Here is a 13,465-nt window from a genome sequence, read left to right as displayed (position 1 = left end):
TTATCCAGTTTCATTAGATGCTGGATACACAGCAAAGGTGGACTATTTGTTATTAGTGGCAGGTTTGCGAGAAGCAGCCTCCAACACTTAATGGGGTGTTTTTACGAGTCGTGTCCACAGCCCACGTGTGGATGAGCACGTCCTATGCACTCCTTTTTAGTCATCTCACACCCATCTAACTAATAACCACGCAATACAAGTGCAGCCCAGATGATTCAAACGATGCTTTGAACCCAACATTGTTGATACTGCCTTTGAGAATGTTTTCTAATGAAGCAAAAATAAGCTCATTTTCCCCAAAACACTCATCTTTTCTTGCACAATTTCTTATCAAGTCATGCCTTTCCAAGGCTACCAACTAATTAGCCTGTTCTTAAACATGTAAATTCATGTCAATTAACCAAACATATTTTGTATTCATTTTATTTCATTGTTTACCCAAGAACTGAATCAGTCCTGAGAAATAAGTTAGAATTAATTCTGAGTTTATTTTGAAGCATTACAGTGTTTAACCAGTTTGACGTATAAAGATACCAGACATAAAGGTAAACATTGGGAAGCACACATACATTCCCATTCTGAGAGAAGACATGTTACATATACAGAAAAAAATGCAGCAAATATTAAGGTATTCAAAGTAATTCTTTGACAATTCGGATGTGACATATTTACAAGAAAAGTATATGTTTTAAAATAATTAAATAATTTTCATAGAATTATAAAAGTATTGAGATAAATATTAGAAGACCCTGACAATCACAAGAACATTTTCCTATGCTACTGAATGCAAGGGTAGTTCTATAAAAAGTCCCAAAATAGAGCTAATATTTTGCCACTATGAAATATATCAAATTACCAATACCAAAATATTAAAATGAACATGCAGTGTGGAAGCTGTACCAAAGAAAACAGCATCAGGCTCCTGAATACCGCCCACTGTCTGCATAAGACTTCTTAGGCGTGCTCATGAGAAAAGAGCTTTCTAAAAGAGCCAACGAAATGGATGCATCTGCAGGGAAAATAACAACTTAAAACCTTTTCATTCTACCATTTTCAAATGTAGCTGCAAAAAAAGAAGAAAAATCTAAATAGAAGTTTCAAAAATAATAGCTTATGAATAAAAATGTTGAGTGGTGCATTCTTTATGCATTTGGATTTTTAAACTGATGCTATGATAATTCTAGTGTAACAGATAGTAACCTCTGGACCACACTCTGATTTAAGAAATCCATTCCCACTTTCTCGCTCTCAAACAAAAAGTCTTCTGAGAAAATGAAAAGGAGAAACAGCAACATGTATGAATTCAAAACAAAACAGTACTGTAATATGGCAAAATATCATAAAAAATAGCAGCATATGAAATTCAAGACTATTTTCTTAAAGCGAATGTTTAAGACTGAACCGTAGAAACAGTACTTGGTCAAACTGGTCTGTTATTCAACACCTGAAACTAACGATGTTTTTTAGAGAGGAGCTTATGTTTTTGACATCCCCATGATTAAATGTATACTCAAATTTGTGCTTAAAACATGTATTGCACAGATAGTAGAATAACAACATTCTGGTATCTCTAACACAAAATGGTATGCTATTTAGCACATTAACTTATGCTACTAAAAATTAATTTTATCCCAATTGTTTAAAACCAATCACATAGGACTTTTAAGCACATTAATCTCAAAACATTCCTAAACAAGATGAACGCTTGAATACAGGTTACTAGTGACAAAAAGCAGAGGCTACAACCACATGACTAAGGGCAGTATCTTTACATATAAACGAGGTCTTCCACTGATTCAAATATAGAAGAACTATTTACAAAATTTTGACAAGAAAATCAGACCTCCAAGAAATTTCATACCAAATAATTTTCACTGAATAAAAAGCAATGACTGTGCTGCACATCTTGACTAAGATTTTACAAACAAATGTCCAAGATCTACCTATCTGAATTCCAATTCTCCCCTTTTCTCCAACAGTACAACCCACAACCCTCACTAACAGTTCAAAAATACCCTCTCTATGCAAAATGCACTGCTCACCTTGAGATCCAGAGTAACAAAAATGGTTATCGCTTCAAAACTGTCCACACTGTAGTATAAATTTTACAGCACCACAGACATCATGAGTTTAGACATCTTTGTCTGGCAATATTTCAGTCAATAATATTAACCAGTAAGAATGTGTAAAGACTGAACATCTAATAGGAAGTCACAGTAGCATTTTTAAAACAACCAAAGTAATTAATAAGCATTTTTCATGTTTTAAATTGTGAAGCGGCTAAATTGTCAAATTCACTAGGAAAAAGTGTCTCTCACACACACACACACACACACACACACACACTTTTATCATCCCAATGAGAACAAAGCTTCAGACAGTTGATACTAACAGGGTTTTTTCTTTCTTTTTCTTTCATTTAAAGAAATTACATTTAGTTTGGCCACTTGCTAGCTTCCTGGCTTACCAGCTTATAAAGAAGACAGCGACGAGGCAGGATACTCTACGCATTAAAACCCACTTCCCCTTTATCATCTTTGGCGAGAAGCCTTGTGAAAAGGACACTGAGGGCTGATGAGGCGGGTCAGGCTCCACGAGCTTCCACCTCACACGTCACTGACTGGAAGGCTTGCGTCATCCAAGTCCACGGGGTCACAATCTTGTTCCTGAGGGCCATTTTTACTTCGAGGTTTTAGCAGAGCTTGTTCGGTCACTTTGGAAGCTGGTTCTCTTGGAGAGACAGTCTGGACCTTGAAGTTCCCTGGCTTGACCTTGGCAAGAGATTCATAAAATCCTCGCTTCTCCATGGGAAAGCTTGAGACCAGAGAGTTGCTGCGAGAGGCTGCGGAATGCGGGGTGGCTGCCGCGGCACGGGCAGAGAGGAGAGCGTGTCTGGGCTCGGAAGGACTGCTGGAACGCTCCTGCAAAGAGGAGTGGCGGTCAGACACAGGCAATCAATAACGACAGGGTTAGTAACTCAGTGTGAGACTTTATTCTCTGAAAAACAAACAGAACAAGACACACACAGAGCAGAAGCATGAGCCGTGCAGCATACATGTGCAAGTTCTTTCCCAAAGCAGTGCATTTTTAGGGGTGAGTTTAGAGCGATGACAGCCAACAACCATTTCCACTGAGAAACCAGTTCTGTCACCAAAGTCAAATCTGGCAGCTTTGACGCTTGAAAGGCTCAGTCAGCCTAGACTGGAATGCAGTGTACCAACTGCAACTGAACTGTGTTTAACAGGGGGCCTATCAGCTTTACCATGTTTACTTAAGAGTTTATTCTCAATAAACAGTAGGAATTATCCCCATATGTTTTAGAAAGATTAAACAATGAAAATGTAGAATTTAAAAGTAAAAGGCAATTACTTCTTTAATAAGCAGAATTAAACATTTTTCAAACCTATTTATTTTATCTGGTAGCCTCATAAACTTAAGTTTTTGCTTCCCTGATATTATAGTCCTTTTGCTTCTTATTTAACTGCATTTATTTATTTTTGCATATAGCACACATTCACATGGCTTGACATTTTAAAGAGAGCAAAGGGTACATACTTAAGCATTTATTAAAACTGTTATAAGATAATTTGAGTTGTGAGTATTCAGCACGCTTCTGACTAAATCAAATCTGAAGTCAACCTTAAATACGACCATCCCAAACGCACCGCCATATAGTTCCTCCTTCATTGTGTTCATTTGTGACACGGGTGGCTTTGAAAAAAAGGGCTACAAACAAACCACCGAACACTACAGATCCCATTAGATGCTGAATTTCACCCAAGAGCTAACATGCATGCAAACTATAGTAATACAGAGCTTATCCAACGCATGTGCACCTGTGAGTTTGTACATATTACCACAAAGGTGCATTTCAAGTGGTGTAGTATAAAAAAGTTCCCAAATACATGAAACACAGAAATCAAAATTCTTGTGGCAACTCAGGAAATTAAGCTTTAGAAAATAGACAGGACTTTTTAAATTAGTAAAGTTTTATTTTTTTTTTCATTGTTTTTTTAATAGACATATTCAACCTGATGACTATAGTGAAATAGTTTGCGTTAGTGTTGACAAAGTCAGTTACGATAACTGCAGAAGGCAGTTTGGTTAACTCAACTTTCTAGAATCAGTTGTGAGTAGTGAGTAAGTCCGGGCCCTCTAGTAAGAAGGCATGTGTGCGTGAGAGCCCACATACGTGCTGCATTCCCCAGTTCTTGACGTATACCTCTGTATACAAGGGTTCGACAGCCTTCTGGCCTGCCGCATCTGGAACACAGTGCAAAGCTAAGATTAGAGTTAACCTATCCTGGGAAGGGGAGGAAAAGAGACAGTTCTGCTGACAGAGACAGAGAGTTCACTTTGCCCCCACCACAAAGCACAAAACACAAACACCCTTCTCCAGCTTTTCCTCTTCCCAACAGATATTGTTTTTGCAGAGAGTCTCATACTTGACCGCTGAAAAGGTCACATAAAACACAGGTGGTTACAAAATTAACACCTCTAAAAATAATTTCTGAGCTATTCCAAAAAGGATATAAGAACAACAACTTTAAAAGTGAGAAAACATGGGTTTTTTGGTATTTATTGGCCTAGAGTCATTTCTAACAAGAAGAGATTGGAAGGCAGCATCATTGCAATACTAGCACTGCGGGAGATACCAGGAGCGCAGAATGCCAGCACTGGCCATGAGTCCCGGGAATAAAGGCGATCACGCTGTGTGTTAGTGTCAGACTGCCTTCTGTAGACAAATATACTGCATTTTAAGATGCTTGCAAGTTTTTCATTCCTTAGTAGACTTGTATTTTCAGATCAGAGATCAGTGACCAAAGTATCCTAAAGCTAAATCTTATTCTTATGATGTACATGGTAAGTTCAAAAGTAAAAACATATTCCTTACTGAGAATGTTTAGCTGGTTTAATCTACTATACTGCCACAAAGATAATTAACATAGTGAAAAGAAGCCTTTTAAATTAACCAAGTGAAAAATGAGAATGAAATGCAAAGAGAACATTATATTTAAGGTTCAAGCTGCTCAACTGTCTTATGGCGCTATTAAGGCAAAAAACCTAAACTGAAATTACAGGAACTTAAAAAGGAAACTGAGAAAACTTCACAAAATTGTGTAATGCTACAACTAAAGGTGCCTTAAATGATTAGGTCAAATACCACACTAAGACTTGGTAAAATTATACCAAATCTGGACTTACTGACAAGTAAGAACTCCTAAAACAAAACAAGGAAATGTTCATTCTTTAGTTGCCCTGTTTGTGCATTTAAGACAATACAATGCACAGAAGAGTTATGTATACATAACACTATAGGAAGCATTAAATTAGAAATGCATTATTTTTTTTTTTTGCAAGTCCAATCGGTATGAAAGTCAACATGCAGATAAATCTCAAAACAGAAAGAAATCAAAAGGATTAGGGGGAGAGGAAGAAAAATAACTTGACAGGATTGGGAATCCAAGGGAGTATCACCCCAGAGAACAGGAAACATACAGAAGACGCTGATCTGCCGGGTCCCCGCTGAGCTACAATGGCACCCGAGACTGCTTTAATCCAACTGTGCATCTCTTCAGGGCTATCAGCCTAAGGGGAAGGAAGCATTCATTCAAGTTTTCCTCAAAATCAGCTCTTGTGTCTATAAATCCAATGTGTTCATCTTGGTAATTAACCGTCAACAACAAAATCAGCCTAAGGCAATGGTTTCTAAGAAATTTTAGAAATCGCTTTTTTGAACCGGTTTTGCCGGGTAAATTATAACACACAGAAGTAAGTTGGGCACTTAATGTTCTAAGATGAAACACGTCAAAAAGTGTCAACATGAACAGTTTTGGAGAGAAAACAAGAAGAGGAGGAAGTCAAAGACCTTCTCATTTTGCTCTCCAATCGTTGTACTTGTCTGAATTTTCAAGATGAATATTTATGTAATTGTGCAGTAAAAAAAAAACAAAAACCACTGTGACATCATTTTATGTTATTTTTCTAAAAACAATTTCTAATTGTACCCTAAAATCCTAAAAGCAGTGTTGGCAGTCCTATGCCAAAGCAGGCTCTTCCTTGATAGGACTGTGGCTTCCAATGTGCATTAGAAACCTTCTGATGACTTCAATTAAACAAGGCCCTCAGAGGGGTGGCGAGGTAGGGCCCCTTCTATATTAAGTTTAAAAATTTTAAAGACACAAGTAATATTTTTGAACCAATGATAATAACAAAGAGTTTTTAAAAGGGAAAAACTCAAAGCAGGCAGAGGTAGAGTATACTTTCGTTCACTACAAACAAGAGCACCAATTCGGTAGAAATCAATTTGGTAAAAGACAGGTTTAAAAAAGCTCGTGCTCTAATAGTGATTCCTGATCTAGAAACTGATCAGAAGGAAGTAAGAAATCCAGACAAGTTTATTCACAAAATGTTCACTAACACGTTATACCACAGTAAATGTACAAAAACTATGTTAATGAATGATCAGTAACAGTACAGAAATAGTTTAATTGTAAAACACTCATATGAGAGAGCATAGTTCTAAAAGGCTTTCAGAGAATTCTTAATGACGTGGGAAAAAGTGACCATAATATAGTAAATAAATAGGATATAACACTATATTTCATATGATCCCACTTGGTATAAAAAGATATAGTCTAATAAGAACAAACAAAAAAAAAGAACAGCTGCCTGAATGTAGAATTCTATGTTTTATAAAGTACCTTTCTCTTCATATTTCTGTATTTTTCTATATTTTCTGCAAAAAGCATATGTAATAACTTTTAAAAACAAAACTAAATGTTCTTATAAAAAAAACTTTTAAGTAAATTAATGTGTTAAATAAAAAGCATATTTTAAACTTAAACATAGGATACCTATCCACCATTAGTGAAATAAGATCTACTATTTACTTTTATTACGGATATTTGAGTCCCCCTTTTTAGAAAATTACCAAAAAAGTGATATAATTGAAATTCCAAAATATGTGCAAATATAATCCAAATTGAAAATACAGACTTAGCATCTAAATAGCACATTTCCCTTCCTCCATATAAAACTTAATTCTATTCAATTAACTTATAGCGAAGAATATCTCTTTGCTGAACATATGATCTACCAATAATCTTAGATACAGCATCATTTTTATTAAGTTGGCAATTACATTTGCCATATCTTTCCTTACTTCTATGAGCAACACGTTTATTTATGTTTATTTCACCTCTAAAATTATTAATTCCTTGTTAGGAGGATCTATAATCTCGAAAGAAGTATCCTACCTGCACATAGAAAGTTCGAGACGATGTTACAATTTCAAAGAGGTTGTCTCTCATCATTATGTCACTGTTAACAAAACAAATTTTCCAATTGTACTCAAGAAGCAATTATTTGATAGTTTTCTTTTCACTTATTTACCCAGTACCAAATACGTGTTAATAAATATTAAAGGTAAAATATTAATTTAATTAAAAAATACTAAATTATCATTTTTCAATTTATTCTTGCATTGAATTCTACACATTTTATACAGTTACATGTATTTTTAGAAAAGTGCAAAAACAACTTTAAAATCCAAAGTTTTCAACTTGAAGAAAGAGTCTGCTCAAAGAAACAGTGGCACAGTTAACATATTTTCTTATTAAAGCTCTATTTGGCAGCAACCTTGAAATACTAAAATTATTAATACATCAATCTGTCAAGTATGACAGAAGTTGTTCATATTAAATTCTGTCCTTTCCATTAATAAGCTTAAGAATTGTTCCCTAATTTGTAGTTTTCAAACAAACAAAAAAATCTCAATATTTAATCTGAAGGCTTTGAAAGTTTTAGCAAAACTCACTGGCAATAATATAGAAAAACATCATCTGAAAGTGCATCAGTTAAGCTGAGGAACTATATACTGTGTGCTAACAGTTGTCTTAGGCACCAAGTCTAAGGGGGTGCTTACCTTTGCTTACATTCCTGGACTTTATGAACCTCCTTAAGTGGTATTACACGGAGAGGTTCCTTTTCCTATCGGAAAAAGGGCAGATAAACAGACATACATTTTTAAAATCTTTCCAATCATTAGTTGTCTTATTTGGAGATCTATTGTGAAAATCATGCTTCCTTCCTGACGCACATCTAAGACATAAATCTACCTTCTTGAACCATCTAGCATTAGAAGGGCTCAAGTATTATAACCTTATATACACTGTGGTTTGAAACAAGGAAACTGACATATAACCCATGTTCACATTACTGATGTCCTAAACGATAGTGTAAGCTTATTAAAAGCTGTCAACCATCCATCTTTTCCTCGATGAACCGCTATGGACTCAGTGAGTATTTCCTCTTTTTTTTTTTTCATATACAAGGGACCAGAGTAGTAAATAGCCAGCTTCTCCGAGTTAAATTTGTCATTTTAAAAAACAGAGTTTATTAAACATGTACTGCTGCCACTGCTGCTGCTGCTGCTAAGTCGCTTCAGTCGTGTCCGACCCTGTGCGACCCCATAGACAGCAGCCCACCAGGCTCCCCCGTCCCTGGGATTCTCCAGGCAAGAACACTGGAGTGGGCTGCCATTTCCTTCTCCAAAACATGTACTAAGTGGAGACATTACTTTGCCAACAAAGGTCCGTCTAGTCAAGGCTATGGTTTTTCCAGTAGTCATGCATGGATGTGAGAGTTGGACTGTGAAGAAAGCTGAGCGCCGAAGAATTGATGCTTTTGAACTGTGGTGTTGGAGAAGACTCTTGAGAGTCCCTTGGACTGCAAGGAGATCCAACCAGTCCATTCTGAAGGAGATCAGCCCTGGGATTTCTTTGGAAGGAATGATGCTAAAGCTGAAACTCCAGTACTTTGGCCACCTCATGCGAAGAGTTGACTCATTGGAAAAGAATCTGATGCTGGGAGGGACTGGGGGCAGAAGGAGAAGGGGACAACAGAGGACGAGATGGCTGGATGGCATCACCGACTCGATGGACATGAGTTTGAGTGAACTCTGGGAGTTGGTGATGGACAGGGAGGCCTGGCGTGCCGCAATTCATGGGGTCGCAAAGAGTCGGACACGACTGAGCGACTGAACTGAAGTGGCAGGACATGTGCTAGGTTTTAAATGTGTCACTTTCCACAATTCTAGAATACATGCACTATTGTTCACCTGGGCAAACAGGATTAGACATACTAATTACCTCAACTAAGGCTACAAAACCAGATACAAGATTCGAGTATGACATAACCAGTTCCTAGTTGGCACAGTATTCACAGTAAACATTTCATGAAATACTATATACTGTATTTCACTGAAAATGACACACCACTGAGTTTAAGACATACCATTATTCTATGCAGCACTAAGAAAATAATCAAACCAAGCACAAGTGCAGCTTCTGAGACACCAAGGCTGGTACTTTTTGAACCAAGTAGCTACTGCTTCCAGCTAAGGCTCTTAGATTTTGAAGTCTAAGAAAGGGTCCCAAGCTAAAATGGCTATTCCTGTTATGCTATGCCATTTTTCAATTCATTCAAAAATACTTGTTGATTATTTTCCAAGTACCAGGCGCTGTGTTGATAAAAGGGTCCAAAAGAGAATCTTTGCTCTCAAGAAGCTCGTGCAAAAAAAAAAAAAAAAAAAAAAAGAAGCTCATGCAGTTAACTGGTAAAGACAAATACGTACACAGTAACAAACCATAGTGGGAAGTGTTATGACCGAGGTGGGTATCGGGTAACACATGTGTAAAGGAAAGGCATACAAGTTTTTCAGAAGAACAGACACCTGAGATGAATCTTAAAACATGCCCTTCCTATTCTCCAGTGCTCTGCTGTCCAAGAGGAGTCACTAGCTCTGCCTAACCATTTCAATTAAAATATTAAATATGACCAGTTTTAACTTTAAAATTAAATACAGTCAGGATCCTCAGTCACAGTGGCCATAGTTCCAGCTGTATTTTACAGCCACAGGTGCCACTAGATCTGGCCAAGGCAGATAACAGAAGTGCAAAGCCCACCTGGGCAGTGCTGCTCTGTGCCGTCATGAAGGCATATGGTTCCTCTGTCAAATGTCCATCAGAGAAGAAGTAGAACTGCACTCAATTTACCCAACAATCTACTGCAGAACACAGGTCACGTGACAAGAGTATTTTAAATAAGGATGCTACTCAAACAAGTGCAAGAGGGAACTTCAGTCTTTACTTCTACCTTCAGATGGGACGAAAACATCTTATGTGAAGAAACAAAAAAGTCAATCTGAAATAGGAAGAGAAAATGCCAAGGGAGGGCAGGGAAGAGAAGGCAGAAATACAGAGGGTCAAATGTGGACTTTCTCCCATTTCCTCCACAGCCCCTGAAGAGGAAATGTGTAGACTGAAGGGTTCTGATGTTTTTAATTCTTTTCGAGTAGAATGCCTTTGAAGGTACACTCTTTTTACCTAAGATGTATTGAATGAAAATACCGTTAACCAAAAGCATCACAACAAAATTTACACTGAATATATCTTTGCCGTCATCTATCAAGGCATATGGTTCCTCTATCAAATGTCCATCAGAGAAGAGGTAGAACTGCGCTCAGTTTATCCAACAATCTACTGCAGAACACAGGTACTTGATAATACAAAATACACTGTATATATCTCCAAAAACCAGAATTTAATTATTTTAAAAATAGAAAACAGGACAAGAAATTATATAATTACCACAGTGTAACACTTCTAAAACCTTTTTAAAGCAACATTTATGACAAAGCAACATACCAGTTCAGATTTGAAGTAGCCTATTGTGTTTTCATCCAATTGAAAATATCTTCTCTTCCAGTTTTTCATCTACCAGAGATGAACACAGACATGAGACTTCTGTTTCTAAGATGTCAAATGTTAATAACCACTTAATTCTTCTGATATGAACCCACAATCAGAAATGTCAAGCACCGGAAAACCTCACCACCCTCCCTTAGAAGAGGAGATACAGGAAATTTCATCTCTTTTGCTACTCAGGCCTTGAACTTCTAATTCAACTTTGGTGCTTGGCTTTTAGCTCTTATTATATGATTTTATAATAAAGTCTTACATTTTTGATGCTCTGAAAGTTAAAAAAATCAAAACAAAGAAAGCACTTCCCTACGCCCTGCATCCCCCACAAAGTAAAGGCTGTCAAGAGTTCAACAGCAAGCACAGGAAATGTTATTAAACCATATCAAGCTTCTTCATCTATAACATGCATGAATCCTCAACAGGAACTTTATAATACTAACTAGTAAAGTAACATGTTTAATAAAGTGAACCTACTCTGTATAAACATTTTTTGTCAATGAAATATAGTTTTTGTGAAAGCACTTCAGATTTTCTAAGTGTCAGTATCTTGGATTTAAGAGTACAACAGAAAGGAATGTCTCAAGAGCCCTAATTAACACACAGCCTGATGAGAATTCTGATTTGATCTACAGACATGCAAGAATGAAAAACCTTCAGCTTTCACCTTCATTTCCTGTAGCCTAAAGAGGGTCAAACAATTAGGAGTGAAAGAACTTGCCTTGGTTGGCCTGAGCTCATCAGAGCTGCCAGAAGTTATTATATAAGATCAAGCAGAATTGCCAGTAGATATTTAAGTAAAAAAATTTTTTAACTTTATTTCTAAACTTTGAAGTTTATTTTCTCATGAAAATCTATAGATTTAGTTCATATTTTAGAAAGGGAATTTGGAACTGTAACAATACTGGTGAATGTACTTGCTCTTTCCACAGTTTCTTATCACCGATCTGTTATCTGGGCCAACCAGCTCTTACTAATGGCCAGGTGCTATGCTGTGAGCTCTCTCAACTGCATCTTTCAAAAAACGTTCTGGATGGTAGGCTTTATAATATGATTTTCTACATACACACACACCAAAAAAAAACAAAAACAAAAACTGAGAGCCTGAGATGTTAAGTCAGTAACCCAAGATCTCAGCATTTTCAACTCGGGTCAGCCCAACCCTGCACCAAGTAAGTGATCCACACCCCACCCTCCTTGCCCTCCTTTTCTGCCATCTCCCTACTAGAGTTCCTTTTCCCTGACCCACTCCCAAGGGGGTAAAAAAAATCAACAGAAACCCTTCCTGGAATAAATTTAAATTGTTAGGAAAGCTCGCTTAAAATTGCAGGTTAGTTGTAATGGGCATTAACTTACCTCGCCGCCTACAGACCAAGAAAATAATAGCACTGAGTTTTGAACACAATAACCCCTATGCCCTCTCCTGACTCCTGGTCAGCAAGCTGGTCTTTCACAAAACAAAGCAAACCATGTGTATGTTGACAGTTTGCTAATGCATACTAATTTTTCATTATTTCACATACTGTGTTAAACTACTCACCACTGCTCCTTGTTTTACACAATATCCAGCTTTGATAACTGCACTATCTGAAGGTGGTTTAGGAGTGAAGTAAGGAAGATGGCTTTGTGACCGCTTCAAATTATTTCTGTCAATAGCTTCACCACATTCATTTACTTCTTCTTTCTAGAATGAAGCAAAATAAAGTCTTTTCTTGCTTGTTTAGCTTAAAAGCATACTTGCAATTCATGCTGTTATCCCAGCAATCTTAAAATCTATTAGTGAGGAAAACAGATCTTCAAGTATTTTCTAATTAATTTGAGATACTTAATCATAACTTTTAACAACACTGATTACAACCCAGATTTCTATCTCTCTTTTTCTGCAAAAGTCTTGCCACCAGCACTTTTTTTTTTGGTAGGGGATGCTGGGGTTTAACTTTCTAATTTGAAATAATTATAAATATTCACAGGAAGTTGTAAAAACACAATGTACAGGAGGTCTTATGTGCCCTTCAACCAGTTTCTCCAAACAGGGAAAACTATTCTATGGCACATTATCAAAACAGACACTGAAACACGTCACAGACCTTGTCCACATTTCCCCAGTTTCACACGCCTGTCTCTGTGCATGCATCATTCTATGCAGTTTTATTACCATATCTGTGTTTCCGCCACCACCACAGCACAGAAGTGTCCACCACCACAAGGCTCCCTCAGGCTGCCCCTTTAGAGCCTCCATCCCCAACTGCTTGGCCCCCACTAATCTGTTTTCCATCCTTATTGTTATGACATTTAGAGAATTTAATACAAATGGAATCATACAGTAGGTGGGCTTTTGAGACTGGCATTTGCCACTCTGTATTATTCTCCTGGGAGTTCATTCAGGTTGGTCCTTGTACCAATTGTTCGACACTTCTCACTGAGAGCAGTGACGTCACTGTTTGGACGTCCCATTGGCTAAATCACCCATAAAGGGCACTTGGGTTACTACCACGTTTGGGTGATTAGGAATAAAGCTACCACATAGTCATGATAAACAATGTGAAATAATTTTTGGTGACTTAGAAAATATTTCAGACCTAAGGAAAAAAAGCAGTTTACAAAGTATTTCCATTTCTAGGGGGCAAAAGGGCCTAGAAGAAAGACTCAGAAGAAAATATGTAAAGTGCTAAATGTTGTTTACCTAATGCTTTCCAGATTTT

At 37.1% G+C, this 13,465-nt stretch overlaps 1 protein-coding gene across 8 annotated transcripts in view; it reads right to left on the bottom strand.

Annotated features, from left to right (window-relative positions):
- Window positions 1–464: 464 nt before the first annotated feature.
- PLEKHA1 (pleckstrin homology domain containing A1) overlaps window positions 465–13,465 on the bottom strand; it is a 54,711-nt gene continuing 41,710 nt past the window's right edge. For 5 of the 8 annotated variants that reach the window (XM_055561017.1, XM_055561010.1, XM_055561011.1 and 2 more), the window contains 6 exons: window positions 12,304–12,447; window positions 10,710–10,778; window positions 7,928–7,992; window positions 7,260–7,323; window positions 5,500–5,589; window positions 465–2,921 (listed from right to left, as the gene is read on the bottom strand). In XM_055561017.1, coding sequence (XP_055416992.1) covers window positions 2,607–2,921; window positions 5,500–5,589; window positions 7,260–7,323; window positions 7,928–7,992; window positions 10,710–10,778; window positions 12,304–12,447 — 747 coding nt within the window. In that variant the 3' untranslated portion in view covers window positions 465–2,606. Of the gene's footprint in view, window positions 2,922–4,192; window positions 4,264–5,499; window positions 5,590–7,259; window positions 7,324–7,927; window positions 7,993–10,709; window positions 10,779–12,303; window positions 12,448–13,465 lie in introns of all 8 variants that reach the window. The other 3 variants (XM_055561013.1, XM_055561014.1, XM_055561016.1) reach the window with 3 other exon arrangements.

Source organism: Bubalus kerabau, chromosome 22 (assembly GCF_029407905.1).
Source record: "Bubalus kerabau isolate K-KA32 ecotype Philippines breed swamp buffalo chromosome 22, PCC_UOA_SB_1v2, whole genome shotgun sequence".
Lineage (NCBI taxonomy): Eukaryota > Metazoa > Chordata > Mammalia > Artiodactyla > Bovidae > Bubalus > Bubalus kerabau.
The sequence above is the reverse complement of the archived record's forward strand: the minus strand, read 5'-3'. Positions and strand labels throughout refer to the sequence as shown.